The 18,093-nt window shown below is 47.7% G+C and overlaps 1 protein-coding gene across 1 annotated transcript in view; it reads right to left on the bottom strand.

Annotated features, from left to right (window-relative positions):
- The window catches only part of syt17 (synaptotagmin XVII), a 96,554-nt gene that overhangs the window by 65,830 nt on the left and 12,631 nt on the right, over nucleotides 1–18,093 (bottom strand). Inside the window, exon 2 of the mRNA XM_038820855.1 lies at nucleotides 8,189–8,334. Within this exon, the coding sequence (XP_038676783.1) occupies nucleotides 8,189–8,334 (146 nt within the window). The remainder of the gene's footprint in view (nucleotides 1–8,188; nucleotides 8,335–18,093) is intronic.

The raw sequence follows: 18,093 nt of genomic DNA, 5'->3' as shown, positions 1-18,093 counted from the left end.
CAGGATATTGGAATCCTGTATATTGTGGGCAGGATATTGGAATCCTGTATGTTATGGCAGGATATTGGAATCCTGTATGTTATGGGCAGGATATTGGAATCCTGTATGTTATGGGCAGGATATTGGAATCCTGTATTTTATGGTTGCAAATGGAGTTGATGCAGCACTAACTGCATGGTCCTTTCAAGCTGGTTTAGCTCACTGGGCTAAATCACTAGCTTTTAAAGCAGACCAAGCAGGCCAGCAGCACGGTTTGTTTCCCGTACCAGCCTCCCCGAACAGGCGCCGGAATGTGGCGACTAGGGGCTTTTCACGGTAACTTAATTGAAGCCTACTCGTGACAATAAGCGATTTTCATTTCATTTCATAGTCCACCCACAATGAGCAGCTTGTCGAAGCTGGCAGGGAATAGTGAGTATTGCTCCTCCAACATCACAACTTTCTTACCAGAGGGACTGCAGGCTCCCAGAGAGTGGGTGGCATTTTAGTTATTGCTGCAGGAGAGTCTCAGTCACAAATCACATACCGAACAATGTTTTCTCTTGAGAATTATATCTGGTGCTATTGAGAAATTCATACCTTATTGCACAAGACTATTGTTGCTAGATTTAACCGAGAGATTGCCTGCAAGGTGCGGGCATTGCGAATGTTGCCCACAAAGCTGCTCTGTGAATTTCTTTTGTGCTGATCATAGAATTCTAGAATAATACAACAACGGAGGATTCCGTTTGGCCCATCAAACCTGCACCAGGTTTTCCGAGCAGCATTGAGGTTATCCTCACTCTCCCGCTCTTTCCTAATATCCCAGCAATTACTCCTCCCTCACCAATTTATCCAATTCCCTTTGAGGAACATAGGAGCAGGAGTAGGCCATTCAGCCCCTCGAGCCTATCCCACCATTCAATGAGATCATGGCTGATCTGTGACCTAACTCCATATACCTGCCTTTGGCCCATATCCCTCAATATCTTTACTTCACTAAATTCTATCTATCTCAGATTTAAAATGAACAACAATTTAACTTCAACTGCTGTGTGTGGCAGTCCCAAACCTCTGTGGCCCTTTGAGTGAAGAAGTTCTTCCCAACATCTCTCCTGAACGGTCTGGCCCTCATGTTTAGACTATGCCCCGAGTTGTAGAATTTCCAACCAGTGGAAATAGTTTATCTTTATCTACCGTCTTTCCCTGTTAATATCTTAAATACTTTGATCAGATCACCCCTTAACCTTCCACATTCTCGAGGAATCAGGTCTAATTTGAGTAATCTCCCCTCGTAATTTAACCCCTGTAATCCAGGTATCATATTTATAAACCCACATTGCTCTCCCTCCAAGGCCAAAATATCCTTCCTGAGGTGTGGTGCCCAGAGCTTCTCACAGTTGGGTCCAAGTGGGGGTCTAACCAGGGTTTGTAAAGCTGCAACATAATTAGAAAGTTATTATTGAATAATAATATCAGCTGTGCATTCCAAATCCTAACAACTGTTAGAAAGATTTTCCTCAGATTATGTCTGGTTCTTTGGCCAATCACTTTAAACCTTTACTCTCTGGTTTTCCACAGTTTGTCTTTACTCTATCGAAACTCATCATGATTTTAAATTCCTCCAACATGCCTCCTATTTGCCTCTTCAACTTCAGCTGTCGTCTAACCCGCTCAGTATAATCCCTCATCTCCTGAACAATCTTCCCTGCAAACTTTCTAAAGACTTCAGATCCTCCCTAAAGAATGAGGATGGATGTTTCACATGGGTTTAACATAACTTCCTGGCTCTTGTACTCTATGGGGGAATCCTGTCACCTTCGTGGTTAAGCAAGGATTGGGACCATTTCCCAGTGCCGACGCTGATGATCCATGAGGACAGCGGGCCTGTGTGATCCTATCTGGGGCAGCCAATTAATAGACCACCTCCTGGAGCCCCGTCCAATTAAGAACATCCTCACCTGGAGAAGTGGGTGTTGCCAATGCTGGAGGAAGACGGCATGAGTTTGCCCTCTAAACATTTCAAAATAACAATAAATAAACTGCAGCCTGTTGCTGTGACTCTGGTACACACTATTCTGTGGCGTATTGAAGCAGGACAGGCTGCCCCCTGGCTGCCAGTTTAGTGGATAGTTAATGCTATCATCCAACCTCTGGAAAAATTGCAGGAAAGCATTTGGTAGAAGACCTAACATGCTTATTCCCAAAATTCCTCCCTATCGTGGCTCCTGACTCACCTCTGCAGAGCTCGGAAGTTTCTGCTCCACGTCTCTATCATAAAGCTTTGTAAATTCTTAAGACACCACACAGCTACAATAATCTATGCACAACACTTAATGAATTCCCCCTTAACTGTTCCAATTCAATTACACAAAAATAAACCAAAAATGTCTCTTTTCAAGAGCATGGCCCAGCACACTGTATTCTCACTTGAATGGGACTGGTCCTTTCCCCAAGATTCAGATCCAGTCTCAACCAGCAGTTTCAAATTTCTTCTGGAAATCAACTATATCTTTAAAGTTAACAAGGCAGTTAGCCACAACCAATGTGCTTTCACTGGAACAGCTTTTAAGACAGAGAAATTACTTATTTCTGCCTCTGCAGTCCATAGAAGTCTAACTGAAACTGAAACCCTCTCTCACCTCACAGCCACAGCCCAATGTGCTACAAGTCACATGATAAGAGACTAAACCTTTCTTAAAGGGACACTCAGATGACACAGAGTTCTGCATCAATCTCTGTCTCCTCTTATTGTCCCTTTCATGTGGGATTGTAGCTCCATCCACAGTCCAAAGATGTGCGAGTTATGTGGATTGGCCATGATAAATTGGCCTGTCGTGTTCAAACGTTAGGTGGGGTTGCTGGATTACGGGGGGGAGAGTGGAGGTGTGGCCTTAGGTAGGGTGCTCTTTCAGGGGCCAGTGTAGACTCAATGGGCGGAATGGCCTCCTTCTGCACTGTAAATTCTATGATTCATATCCATTCCATTGCTGCTGTATGTTTTCTCCGGTTAGAGTGCAGAAATTGTCCAGCAGGCAATAAATGTTGATGCTTCTGTAAAACATTGGCTGACCTCCAAGGAAATATGCCTCTTGAGTATTAAATCATTATTTCACTGTCCCCGTGGTATGTCTGACATGAGCTTTTGATTTCCTAAGTGCTCTGTTTCTGCATTACGGTTCCTAACTAGAGTTTAAAAAATTAATTTTCCAGGATGTGGGCTTCGTTGGCTAGACCACCATTTATTGCCCATCCCTAATTGCCCTTGAGAGGGTGGGGGTCAACTGCCTTCTTGAGCCACCACAGTCCACGTGGTGTAGGTACACCCACTGTGCTGTTAGGGAGGGAGTTCCAGGATGTTGCCCCAGCGACAGTGAAGGAATGGCCGATATATTTCCAAGTCAGGAGGGTGAGTGACTTGGAGGGGAACCTCCAGGTGGTGGGGTTCCCAGGTATCTGCTGCTCTTATGCTTCTAGATGGTAGTGGCCGTGGGTTTGGAAGGTGCTGTCTGAGGAGCCTTGGTGAGTTACTGCAGTGCATCTTGTAGATGGGACACACGGCTGCCACTGTGCATCGGTGGTGGAGGGTTTGAATGCTTGTGGAAGGGGGAGCAATCAAGCGGGGCTGCTTTATCCTGGATGGTGTTGAGCTTCTTGAGTGTTGTTGGAGCTGCACTCATCCAGGCAAGTGGAGAGTATTCCATCACACTGCTGACTTGTGCCTTGTAGATGGTGGACAGGCTTTTGCGGGGTGTCAGGAGGTGAATTGTTCACTGCAGGATTCCTAGCCTTTGATCTGCTCTCATAGCCACAGTATTAATGTGGCTGGGTCAGTTCAGTTTCTGGTCACCCCCAGGATGTTGATAAAAGTAAATTACTGCAGATGCTGGAATCTGAAACAAAAACAGAAAATACTGGACAATCTCAGAAAACCTGACCCTATTCCCAGTTCTCTCCAGCTTTGAGAAAGAGTCAGCCAGACTCGAAACGTTCGCTCCCTTCTCTCTCCACACACGCTGTCAAACCTGCTGAGATTGTCCAGCATTTTCTGTTTTTGTCCCAGATTGTTGATGGTCATTGGCAATGGCAGCAAAGAGTAGCTCTGGTCTCCTGAGGAATCATCCATTAACTATCAGGGAATTTTGAAATGATGCTGTAACCATGGACTGATGCATAATAAATGCATTACAGCTGCTATCGAAGAACAAAGTGACATTTCTGTGGTGGGAAATCATCTGAACATCTCTGAAGTAGTCTCCCTTCAACTCATGATGGTAACATGAGGGTTCATGCGGAGATTTTTGGTCACATGGGTACCATTTCTCATATCCTCAACATTTTGGAAATGCGTTGGGTGTGATCATTCTGGGTGTGATCATTCTGGGTTGTGATCATTCTGCGTGTGATCATTCTGCGTGTGATCATTCTGGTGTGATCATTCTGCGTGACTTCCTTTGCTTTTCCTTTGCCATCAGGAAAACAGATGTTTGATTGACAAAGGAGTTTAGAGTTACGGGGAACAAGTAAGAAAGTGGAACTAAGGCCACAATCAGATCAGGGCAGGAGGCTCGATGGGTCGACTAACCTCCTACTGATCCCATTTCTTATGATTTTATGAAACAGAGAAAATAAGATTTGGAATTGTTCAACACTTTTCTCAAACCTCATGACATCTGAAAACATACAGATAATGATGTATTTTTGAAAGGTTGTAACTGTTGTAATGAAAGAAACCATTCAAATTATTTCCATGAAGCCCAGCCCCGTAATAATGATAATTAACATTTTTTGCGATGTTAACGGAGAGATAAATATCGGCCAGGACACCAGGCCAAACCTCACTGTTCTTCTTTGGAATGGTGCCATGAAATCTATTCTGTTTCCCCCAGTGCCTTTCGCTTTATACAGATATGAACAACAGACTGACTGATCTAGGAGATAGCTCCTGCAGCATCCTGAAGTGATCTTGTGGCAGAGAAACATAATGCATCCTGACCATCGCAACTTCAGGAGGAAGCATCTTGTCTTTGTGGTTGTTGTTATGTGAGACTGGGGCAGACGATGTGGTTCAGTAACTGTCGGTCAGTGAGTTAAAAGCTTGGCCATCCTCTGACATTTTCAGCTGGGATTAATGTGATTTAGAATCACAGGTACTGGGAGTTTGCAACAGTGAATACATTGCAGGAGCTGTCCTTGGACCCGGAGGTTCTGACCCCTCTAGAATTGCTTTCCAGTTCCCGAGGGCTGTATGGAAACCTCAGATGAATTCATATCCTTCCAACCTTATCGCTCAAACCTGCGGTACCATACTAATTGACCAACAGAGTGCAACAGTGCAAAGGCAACAGCAAAAGCAGAAGAATAAGATAAAGTCGAAATATGCAAGATGTCCAGTACAAAATACAGGAATCACAGCACAAATCTAGACTCCTGTTGCAACAAACAATCTTGCTTTAAGATACACTGGAAGGCAGGGTAGGCCCATTTTATAGAAGCAATGGGACACGGTTGGGAACTTTCCGCAAGAACTAATTTAAATAAATATGTCGAAATGCATCATTATGCCATTTGAGTCACATGTCACGACACAAATTTACACCCCCCGCTTTCCGCTTACCCCAGAATGGAGAGCAAAACCTCACAAATTCAGCCTGAAAACTTCACCCGTCAATATAAATATTGAGTGCAAACTGCCTGAGTTTCAGTCCCACAGGATATGATTCCATAGAATCATGGAATCCCTACAGTGCATAAGGAGGCCATTCGGCCTATCGATGCTGTGAAAGAGCACTCCACCTGCCCCCCCCTCCCCCATCCCCATAACCCCACCTAAATGTGGACACTAAGGGCAATTGATCACGGCCAATCCACCTAACCTACACCTCTTTGGACTCTGGGGGTTTTTGAGAAACACAAGTTGTAGTGAGGAGCTGAAGGAAATGCTTTTGGAAAAATTGACAGGATTAAAGGCAGATAAATCTCCCGGGCCTGATAATCTTCATCCCAGTGTACTTAAGGAAGTGGCCCTAGAAATAGTAGATCCATTGGCGGTCATTTACCGAAATTCTTTGGACTCTGGAATGGTTTGTACATATTGGAGGGTAGTGAATATAACCCCGCTATTCAAAAAGGGAGGAGAAAGAAAACAGGGAACTATAGACCAGTCGGTATTAGGGAGGTTGCTAGAGTATTTTACAGCACAGCATTTGGAAAGCAGTGGTGCAATCAGACAAAGACAGCATGCATTTACGAAAGGGAAAATCATGCTTGACAAACATACTAGAATTCTTTGATGATGTAACTAGTAGAACTGACCAGGGAGAACCGGTGGATGTGGTTCATTTAGACTTTCAGAAGGCTTTCAACAAGGTCTCATGTAGCAGATGACAATCTAAAGTCAAAGCACCTGGGATTGTGGGTAATGTCTTGAGATGGATGGAAAACTGGTTAGCAGACAGTTCACATCGGGCAGGATTCTCCGGCCATGCCTGCCCAGCGACCATAAATTACCGGAGCAGGCTTGAAAGGCCGAATGGCCTCCTCCTGCTTCTATACTCTATGTATGTTTCGATGAATGAAACCCACGAAGATGGGAGGAGAACGTGCAAACTCCACACAGACAATCATCCAAGGCTGGAATCGAATCTGGGTCCCTGGCGCTGTGAGACAGCAGTGCTAACTACTGTGCCACCGTGCTGTCTGGGTCCCTGGCGCTGTGAGGCAGCAGTGCTAACTACTGTGCCACCGTGCTGTCTGGGTCCCTGGCGCTGTGAGGCAGCAGTGCTAACTACTGTGCCACCGTGCTGTCTGGGTCCCTGGCGCTGTGAGGCAGCAGTGCTAACTACTGTGCCACCGTGCTGTCTGGGTCCCTGGTGCTGTGAGGCAGCAGTGCTAACTACTGTGCCACCGTGCTGTCTGGGTCCTTGGTGCTGTGAGGCATCAGTGCTAACCACTGTGCCGGCGTGCCAACCCGGGACCCTGGCGTTGTGAGGCAAGAGTGCTAACCACTGTGCCACCGATATGAATTAATTGTTCTTATTAATTACTATGTTCCCAATCACCCTATTTATTCAAATATTCTGAAGTTTCTATTATTCTCTAGTGAATCACTCCCAGATCTCTCTTATTCTATGTGGATGAATCTTTGATGTCATTACTCGATGTGTTGCTATTACTCGATGTGATGTTATTAATCGATGTGATGTCATTACTCGATGTGATGTCATTACTCGATGTGATGTCATTACTCGATGTGATGTCATTACTCGATGTGATGCCATTACTCGATGTGATGTCATTACTCGATGTGATGTCATTACTCGATGTGATGTCATTAATCGATGTGATGTCATTACTCGATGTGATGTCATTACTCAATGTGATGTCATTATTCAATGTGATGTCATTACTCGATGTGATGTCATTATTCAATGTTTAGTCACTTCAAGATATTCATTAGTTTCGATTTAATTGTATTCAGGTATCCATTATTTCCTGTACATCAGGCACATCAAACAGCAAGAAACAAAATCACCCTCTTCACAAAGCGGTATAGTTGTCATTGAAATGTGAAAGACACAGCATAATATACAATAGCTCCGTATTCAACATTGGCTCTTATATTTCAGCTGTCACCTAAATATCTGCCAATTATATTTGGAATAATGTAGAAACTATTAATTCTTGGCAAAATCAAAACTTTATTTTGTGGTTAAAAGAGTTTGAGAACAGGTTGCATGGACTGGATTTGTCCTGTCTTGACTCGAGAAGATTAAGGGGTGGTCTGATTGAAATGTTAGGGATGATGAACGGATTCGATGGAATAGATAAAGAGATACTATTGCCTCTGGCTGAGAAGTCAAGAACAATGGGGCTGCACTTTGAAAATGGTGCAAGGCCTTTCTGGGGTATTACCAATAAACACCTCATAATGCAATGGAGAGTGGAAATCTGGAACTGTCTCCCTCACCCCCAGGAAAGTTGTTGCGGCTGACGGTCAATTGAAGATTTCAAATCCATCAGCAAGGGATTCTGGTTCAGCAAAGGAATTAACCCTTACAAAATCAAGATGGGTAGATGGAGCTAAGACGCAAACCAGTCATGATCTGATTGAATGGCTCATAGGGCTCATTGGCCTCTTCCTGTTCCAACGTTTCTACGTTGAATGAAGTATGCAAATAGAAATACATTTTATGCATCGCAGTCTTACTTGAAATCCTTCTTGTAAAACTGTAGCTGGACCGTGATGTATCTGAGGAGCTCTTTCTGTCAGGAGAGATGCCCTGGGGAGTTGGTGGGGGATCGCTGTTGGCATTCTCGACATCCGCTTCTTGATCAGTGTTACGATCATTAATTCTGGTTAATTGAAGAAAAACACTTTTTTTCGAGGTATGTTCACGATTGGTCCTATTCCATACATTTCTGTAAAATTCCTTGACCCAAATAAGGTGCTGCCAAGATTATTTTACCTTTAAGATGTTATTTGTTGTTATTAATCATTTTTCCTAAACTCACTCTAATCTATTGCAACATTTTTCTAACAGAAAAGGGCTCAACCAGATATTGAAATTGACAAATTTACAAAGTGGCCTTGAGTTGATTTTAGATACACAAAGAAATGTATATCTTTAAACAAGATAATTCGGACAGAATTAGTGACAGTCCTTTCTCTGTAGCCAAGACTGCATTTACAAGATAATGTAATACTTGTGTAAAGCACCTTCACCGAGCACTGATGCTAAGATGCTGTAGCTACCTTTTTTTTTCAAACATGAAATGAATGAAATGAAATGATGAAAATGAAAATCGCTTATTGTCACGAGTAGGTTTCAAATGAAGTTACTGTGAAAAGCCTCTAGTCGCCACATTCCGGCGCCTGTTCGGAGGAGGCTGTTACGGGAATTGAACCGTGCTGCTGGCCTGCTTTCAAAGCCAGCGATTTAGCCCTGAGCTAAACATTCATCTGTTTCTAGTTTATCTGCCATCTCCCTTCACACGCTCTCTGAGATTATGTCTGAGATCCCCTTCCTTTCTCGCTCAACCCTGTTCCCACCAAACTGCTTACCACCCAGTTAACCTTCTGGGCTTCCTCACCATGTTAGCTGATGATGATGATGGTTCTCTCTCTCTTCAAATATTGTTATTCCTTTTAAATCTGCTCTCATCACCTCCTCCTCAGCAAATCTCTCCCTTGAACCATGTCTTTGCGAACTGGTAACCCATCTCAAACTTTTGTTTCCTCTCCAACATGTCAGTTCCCTAATTCTAATTCATCTTTCCCATAACTCCATGTTTGAACCTATCTGATCAGGTTCTAACTTAGCCACAGAACAGAAACAGCCCGAATCAAAGTCACAAATGGCATCTGTATGGTTGTGACTATAGTGTATTATCCCTTCTTACTCTCTTGAACTTAACAGTTGACCATGCCTCCTCCTTCAGTAATTCTCGAGTTGTGTTGAGTTGAGTGCCCACATTTGGTTCCACTTTCCTGTGTCCAGCCATAACTAATCTATTTCCCACAATGGCTTCTCTCCCAACACCTGCAATGTCACCTCTGGGCACCATGAAGGACCTATTATTGGCCTCCTCCTTTCTCTTAAAATGGAAAGGTAGGCAAAACAAATCCAGAGCTCTCTGATTGATAAACGAGGCAGAAATTAAGATGAGGAAAATAACGTGTGCTTGTGACCGGTGACAGGTAGAAAATGCAGCAGAGAACCCAGAGGAATACAGAAAGTTCAGAGGGAGGAGAAAAAGGCACATGAGAAATTGTCATGTGAGAGTACCTTTTAGAATGGGAGTTTATCAGTGATGTCAGAGGGTGGGTGGAGCCGGGCTGTCTGCTTTTACTTTCACTTTAGGCTGTTTGCTACAGGGGTGGGTTTGGTTTTGTTTAGATTTGGAGAAGCTGCAATCACAGTGAGATGTGTAGGAATCTCTGAAAGCTGGGGAATGTTCATTTGGTGATTTCAACGTGGTAACTGTTCTCAGTAGTGAAGTTAAACCTGATGTCTTTCTGTAAAAAGGGTTCTTTGTGTCTTATGGATGTTGCAAGGAAAGATTAAGAGTTACTCATAGAGTACTGTATTCTTGGGGGATTTATTGGTGTTGATAGTTGTTAAGATGTTTACTGTGGGCAACCAACAAAAAGGGAAATCCCAAAGTCTTTTAGAGTCATATAATTAGTTAAAAGGGGAAAAGGAGGAGGAGGGTCGATTGGGACCTAAAAGGGAATTACAGATGGAGGCAGGGGGCTTGGCTGAGGTATTAACTGAATACTTTGTATCTGTCTGTTCCAAGGAGATAGATGCTGCCCAGGACATTGTGACAGCCCGAGGAAACTGATCGGAGGAAGTGTTAAATAGACTGTTGATACTGAAGAATAACAAGGCACCAGGACTGGATGAGATGCATCGAAGAATATTAAAGGCAGTGAGAATGGAAATTGCAGGGGTTCTGGCCATAATCTTCCCGTCTTCTCCAGGCTCGGGATATGCCAGAGGACAGGAGAATTGCAAATCTTACGCCCTTATTCAAATAGGTTGTACACCTAACCCCAGTATTACATACCAATCAATTTAAACTTTGGTGGTGGGGAAGCTTGTGGAACAAAATTATTCAGGATAGAATAAGCATGGAAGCATGGATTCTTAAAGGGGAAATCATGTTTAACGAACTTGCTGGTGTATTTTGAGGAGGTAACAGAAAGGGTTGATGAGGGTAATGCTGTTGATGTGGTGTACGTGGGGTTTCAGAAGGCATTTGATACAGTGCCACACAACAGACATGTGAGAAATGTTTATGACTCATGAAATAAAAGGGACAGTAGCAACATGGATACAAAATCGCCCATAAAAGGAAAACAGAGAGTAATGATCAATGGATATTTTTCAAGCTGGAGGTCGTTTTGTCGTGGTTTTCCCCTGAAGTCAATATTGGGACCCTTGCTTTTCCTGATATATATTAATTTAAAAAATAAAATTTAGAGTAAAATTTTTTCCAATTAAGGTGCAATTTAGTGTGGCCAATCCACATACCCTGCACATCTTTGGGTTGTGGGGGTGAGACCCACCCAGACACGGGGAGGATGTGCAAATTCCACACAGACAGTGACCCAGAGCCGGGATCGAACCTGCGACCTCAGCGCCGTGAGGCAGCAGTGATAACCACTGCGCCATTGTGCTGCCCATCCTGATATATATTAATGATCTAAAGTATTGTAAATTGTGAAGACAATGTAGAACTTCAAAAGGACAGAGACAAGTTGGTGAAGTGGGCAGATAGGTGGCAGGAGAAATGATTTGTTGGCAATCTAATTGTGAGAGGACCATTGGGGATGAGTGACTATAGAATTCTTTACCAAGGTGAATAGTGAGTGGTTGATCCTGAGACCAGGGTCCTGAACCTCAATAAAGGCAACTATGATGGTGTGAGAGACGAGCTGGCTATGACAGACTGGGAAACATTACTGAAAGGAGGGCCAGCAGACAGGCAATGGCAGCATTCAAAGAACAAACATATGGGGCTGGATTCTCCGACCCCCCCCGCTGGGTCAGAGAATCGCCGAGGGGCGGCGTGAATCCCGCCTCCACCGGCCGCCAAATTCTCCGGCACCGGAGATTCGGCGGCGGCGGGAATCGCGCCCCGCCGGTCGGCGGGCACCCCCCCGGCGATTCTCTGCTGCTATAATGCCTGTCCCGCCGGCGTGAATCAAACCACCTCCCTTACCGGCGGGACCTGTTTGGCGCGGGTGGGCTCCAGGGTCCTGGGGAGGGTGCAGGGCGATCTGGCCCCAGGGGGTGCCCCACGGTGGCCTGGCCTGCAATCGGGGCCCACCGATCCGCGGGCGGGCCTGTGCCGTAGGGATACTCTTTTCCTTCCGCGTCGGCCGTAGCCTCCGCGATGGCCAACGCGGAAGTGACCCCTCCCCTGCGTATGTACCCTCTGTGTACCCGAACAGGCGCCAGAGTGTAGCGATTTTCACAGTAACTTCATTGCAGTGTTAATGTCAGCCCTACTCGTGACAATAAAGATTATTATGAATTATTAATTATTATATGGGAGTGGAAAGCGGGATCAGGGTATTGAACCTGATGATTGCCATGATCATAATGAATGGTGGAGCAGGCCTCGAAGGGCAGAATGGCCTCCTCCTGCCTCTATTTTCTACATTTCTGTGTTACTTCTTTACAAATCACTTTCAATCTGTGCCCTCGACTTTTTGATCCTTTTATGAGCCGGAGCAGATTCTCCTCATCAGCTCTGTTCAGTTCCAAATGATTTTAAATCTCCTCTTCGCCTCTTTCAGTCCCACCACTCTCCAATCTTTCCTCATAACTGAAGTTTCTCCTCCCTGGAATCAAACTTGTGAACCTCTTCCCCGCTCTCTCCAATGTGTTCACATCCTTCCTATGGTGTGGCGCCCGGAACTGTGCCCAATATCCCAGCTACGGTCTAACTAGAAACCCAATAATAATACAGCAAGCCTGGCATGCTAAGCCCCCTGACTGTCTCTTCCACTGAAGCAGCTCCCTCGGAATCCTCGGGGCCTTATCCACCCAAATAAAACCGGAAATAAGGCAGTCGGCCTTTTGGAAAAACGACTTAGGCAGAAACAGGAAAACAAATTTTACCCAAAGGGTGGTGACGGTCTGGAACGCACTGCCTGGGAGGGTGGTGACGGTCTGGAACGCACTGTCTGGGAGGGTGGTGACGGTCTGGAACGCACTGCCTGGGAGGGTGGTGACGGTCTGGAACGCACTGTCTGGGAGGGTGGTGAGGGTCAGGAACACACTGCCTGGGAGGGGGGTGATGGTCTGGAACGCACTGCCTGGGAGGGTGGTGATGGTCAGGAACACACTGCCTGGGAGGGGGGTGACGGTCTGGAACGCACTGCCTGGGAGGGTGGTGACGGTCTGGAACGCACTGTCTGGGAGGGTGGTGAGGGTCAGGAACATACTGCCTGGGAGGGTGGTGACGGTCTGGAACGCACTGCCTGGGAGGGTGGTGGATGGTCAGGAATACACCTGCCTGGGAGGGTGGTGACGGTCTGGAACGCACTGCCTGGGAGGGGTGGTGACGGTCTGGAACGCACTGCCTGGGAGGGTGGTGATGGTCAGGAACACACTGCCTGGGAGGGTGGGGACGGTCTGGAACGAGCTGCCTGGGAGGGTGGTGACGGTCAGGAACACACTGCCTGGGAGGGTGGGAGAGGCTGGAACACACTGCCTGGGAGGGTGGGAGAGGCTGGAACACACTGCCTGGGAGGGTGGTGAGGGTCTGGAACGCACTGCCTGGGAGGGTGTGAGAGGCTGGAACACACTGCCTGGGAGGGTGGTGACGGTCAGGAACACACTGCTGGGAGGGTGGGGACGGTCTGAACGCACTGCCTGGGAGGGTGGGGACGGTCTGGAACGAGCTGCCTGGGAGGGTGGTGACGGTCAGGAACACACTGCCTGGGAGGGTGGGAGAGGCTGGAACACACTGCCTGGGAGGGTGGGAGAGGCTGGAACACACTGCCTGGGAGGGTGGTGAGGGATCTGGAACGCACTGCCTGGGAGGGTGGGAGAGGCTGGAACACACTGCCTGGGAGGGTGGTGACAGTCAGGAACACACTGCCTGGGAGGGTGGTGACGGTCAGGAGCACACTGCCTGGGAGGGTTGTGACGGTCAGGAACACACTGCCTGGGAGGGTGGTGAGGGCCTGGAACGCGCTGCCTGGGAGGGTGGTGACGGTCTGGAACGCGCTGCCTGGGAGGGTGGTGACGGTCAGGAACACACTGCCTGGGAGGGTGGTGACGGTCAGGAACACACTGCCTGGGAGGGTGGGAGAGGGTCAGGAACACACTGCCTGGGAGGGGTGGGAGAGGGTCAGGACACACTGCCTGGGGGGTGGTGACGGTCAGGAACCACTGCCTGGGAGGGTGGTGACGGTCTGGAACACACTGCCTGGGAGGGTGGTGACGGTCTGGAACACACTGCCTGGGAGGGTGGTGACGGTCCAGGAACACACTGCCTGGGAGGGTGGTGACGGTCAGGAACACACTGCCCCGGGAGGGTGGGAGAGGGTCAGGAACACACTGCCTGGGAGGGTGGTGACGGTCTGGAACACACTGCCTGGGAGGGTGGTGATGGTCAGGAACACACTGCCTGGGAGGGTGGGAGAGGGTCAGGAACACACTGCCTGGGAGGGTGGGAGAGGCTGGAACACACTGCCTGGGAGGGTGGTGACGGTCAGGAACACACTGCCTGGCAGGGTGGTGAGGGTCAGGAACACACTGCCTGGGAGGGTGGCGACGGTCAGGAACACACTGCCTGGGAGGGTGGCGACAATCAGGAACACACTGCCTGGGAGGGTGGTGTCGGTCAGGAACACACTGCCTGGGAGGGTGGTGATCAGGAACACACTGCCTGGGAGGGTGGTGACGGTCGGAACACACTGCCTGGGAGGGTGGTGATGGTCAGGAACACACTGCCTGGGAGGGTGGTGACGGTCAGGAACACACTGCTGGGAGGGTGGTGACGGTCAGGAACACACTGCCTGGGAGGGTGGTGATGGTCAGGAACACACTGCCTGGGAGGGTGGGAGGTCAGGAACACACTGCCTGGGAGGGTGGTGACGGTCAGGAACACACTGCCTGGGAGGGTGGGAGAGGCTGGAACACACTGCCTGGGAGGGTGGGACGAGGAACACACTGCCTGGGAGGGTGGTGACGGTCAGGAACACACTGCCTGGGAGGGTGGTGAGGTCAGGAACACACTGCCTGGGAGGGTGGGAAATGACAATCAGGAACACACTGCCTGGAGGGTGGTGTCCGGTCAGGAACACACTGCCTGGGAGGGTGGTGACGGTCAGGAACGCACTGCCGGGAGGGTGGTGACAGGTCTGGAACACACTGTCTGGGAGGGTGGTGATGGTCAGGAACACACTGCCTGGGAGGGTGGGTGACGGCAGGAACACACTGCCTGGGAGGGTGGGAGAGGCTGGAACACACTGCCTGGGAGGGTGGGTGACGGTCAGGGACACACTGCCTGGGAGGGTGGGAGAGGGTCTGGAACGCACTGCCTGGGAGGGTGGTGACGGTCAGGAACACACTGCCTGGAGGGTGGGAGAGGGTCAGGAACACACTGCCTGGGAGGGTGGTGATGGTCAGGAACACACTGTCTGGGAGGGTGGGAGAGGGTCAGGAACACACTGCCCTGGGAGGGGGGTGATGGTCAAGGAACACACTGCCTGGAGTGGTTGGTGACGGTCAGGAACACACTGCCTGGGAGGGTGGGAGAGGGTCAGGACACAACTGCTGGGAGGGTGGTGACGGTCTGGAACACGCTGCCTGGGAGGGGGGTGATGGTCAGAACACACTGCTGGGAGGGTGGTGACGTCAGGAACACACTGCCTGGGGAGGGTGGGAGAGGCTGAACGCGCTGCCTGGGAGGGTGGCGACGGTCTGGAACCACTGCCTGGGAGGGGTGGTGAGGGGTCAGGACACACTGCCTGGGAGGGTGGTGACGGTCGGAACACGCTGCCTGGGCGGGTGTGACAGTCAGGAACACACTGCCTGGGAGGGTGGGAGAGGGTCTGGAACACACTGCCTGGGAGGGTGGTGACGGTTTGGAACGCACTGCCTGGGAGGGGGGTGACGGTCTGGAACGCACTGCCTGGGAGGGTGGTGATGGTCAGGAACACACTGTCTGGGAGGGTGGTGATGGTCTGGAACACACTGCCTGGGAGGGTGGTGACGGTCAGGAACACACTGCCTGGGAGGGTGGTGATAGTCAGGAACGCACTGCCTGGGAGGGTGGCGAGGGTCAGGAACGCACTGCCTGGGAGGGTGGTGACGGTCTGGAACGCGCTGCCTGGGAGGGTGGCGAGGGGTCAGGAACACACTGCCTGGGAGGGGGGGTAGACGGTCAGGAACACACTGCCTGGAGGGGTGGTGACGGTCAGGAACACACTGTCTGGGATTGGTGGTGAGGGTCTGGAACGCACTGCCTGGGAGGGTGGTGACGGTCAGGAACACACTGCCTGGGAGGGTGGTGACGGTCAGGAACACGCTGCCTGGGAGGGTGGTGAGGGTCTGGAACGGCGCCTGGGAGGGTGGTGACGGTCTGGAACGCCCTGCCTGGGAGGGGGTAGAGGTGGGTTGCCTCACATCTTGTAAGGTACCTGGATGAGTACTTGGCGCGTCTTAACATTCAAAGCTGTGGACTAAGTGCTGGAAATTGGGATTAGGTAGGCAGGTCAGGTGTTTTTCACATGTTGGTGCGACACGATGGGTCGAGGGGCTTCTTCAGCATTGTATGTTCTGTGATTATCATTTAAACTGTTTAGCCTGAATTGGCATGGATTTGAGAAAGTACCAATGTAGTCTCCAGTGAGCACTGTTGTAGGCACATCTCTAGTCTATCATCTCTATGTTGAAGTGTGTTCTGAATCATAAAGTGCATGGCAGTAGATAGCTGTATCACATGGGAATGTAATGCCTCAGATACATTCTGTTCCAACTTAACATGGAGCAAACTAGAGTCAACATTTGATCTTGGTGCATTTCACCAAATCCATTTCAGCTGGTTTCTGCTGCTACGCAGCCATTTCAAATTACATCTCCACTTCTGATTATTTTCACAAAATATTAGAATAAATAAGAAGATTTTCCTTCAAATTGTATTATATTGCTGGACATGTAATTTAATGGTCAGCCTACTCATAAATTTTATTTAGTATAAAACAGAATAAATATAGACTTAAATTACATTTCAAGAATTAATTATGCATATGTAGAACATACTCTGTTGTATATTTTTACATCAGATGTTAATACATTTCATAGAATCACAGATCCCTACAGTACAGGATAGGCCATTCGGCCCAGCGAGTCTACACTGACCCTCTGAACAGAATTTATTTTACATCTGTTTAACAGACGTTGAGCAGTGGATATACAGAATTATTTTAAAACATGTATTTTTCACAAAACATACACAAATCAAGAATGGTATTAATGACTGGTGAACAATATGTACACATTCACTCTGTGATAAATGTAAGAAATTGCTTTTTTATATGATGTTCCATATATGGGGCAGTAATTTTATTAAAAACCCTAGTTTAAAATACATACAGGCAATATGTCTACTAAAGCTGTGATTAAAGAGTCATAAAAGGTGAGGTAATCACGCCTTCCAACCAGTTACTTGGTTACAGATAAAGAGCTAATGGAACATTGTTGATATCTGGATGGTTACCTGGAGTATAGATAATTCATGAGGGATTGTATTTAGTCGTAGCTAAACAGGTCATGGAACTTAGTGGGATACATTTGATGTAATCAATGGGAGGAGCCAGGTCTGTCTGTAGTTATGCAGTCTGCTACAAGATTTAAAGTTGAACAGCAGTTTGCTGTAGGATTGGAGTCTGACAGAGGTGTACTGGATTGGCTCTTGAAAGGGGTTCTCTCTATATGTATCTACACAGATAAACAAGTAATCGATTTTGCTAACTTTATTTATAAGTACTATTTGAACTGTATTGGGTTGCTTAATTGGAATTTGTAGCAGGTATAGATAGTAAGTTCATGTTTTTCCTTTCATTTAAGAACTGGTGACCTGATAATTGTAAAGCTGTTTCTTTGATGTTAATGTGGTTAATTCTGCATTTAAATTAAAGATTGTTTTAAAATAATAAGATACCTATTGGTCAGAAACCTTCACTGTATTTAACCAGTACTAGGAGTAGACGTGAGGTGCAGTCAGAGCTGGACAATGGGTTAGGCCTGGCTGCCTCTTTTATGCCAAAACAGACGCAATAGGATAAATAGCCTCATTCGTTTGTATATATGGCTCCAATATCCTCAACTCTATGCTTCAGCCTATTGTTATTTCCAGTGAAATTTGGGAAATTTTCAGGTTTAATTCTGTATTTAGCATTGGACTAAAATGGCCTATCTTCAGCATGTGTCTCCCAGCAGACACAGACTCTCTCCCAGTAGAGAGACACATACTCTCTCCAGCAGAGACGACCCTCTCGCGCAGAGACACCGACTCTCCCCCAGCAGAGAGACAGACTCTCTCCCAGCAGAGACACCGACTCTCTCCCCGCAGAGACAACTCTCC

This window comes from Scyliorhinus canicula, chromosome 15 (genome assembly GCF_902713615.1).
Source record: "Scyliorhinus canicula chromosome 15, sScyCan1.1, whole genome shotgun sequence".
Lineage (NCBI taxonomy): Eukaryota > Metazoa > Chordata > Chondrichthyes > Carcharhiniformes > Scyliorhinidae > Scyliorhinus > Scyliorhinus canicula.
Note: the sequence above shows the minus strand (reverse complement) of the source record. Positions and strands in the feature narration are given on the sequence as shown.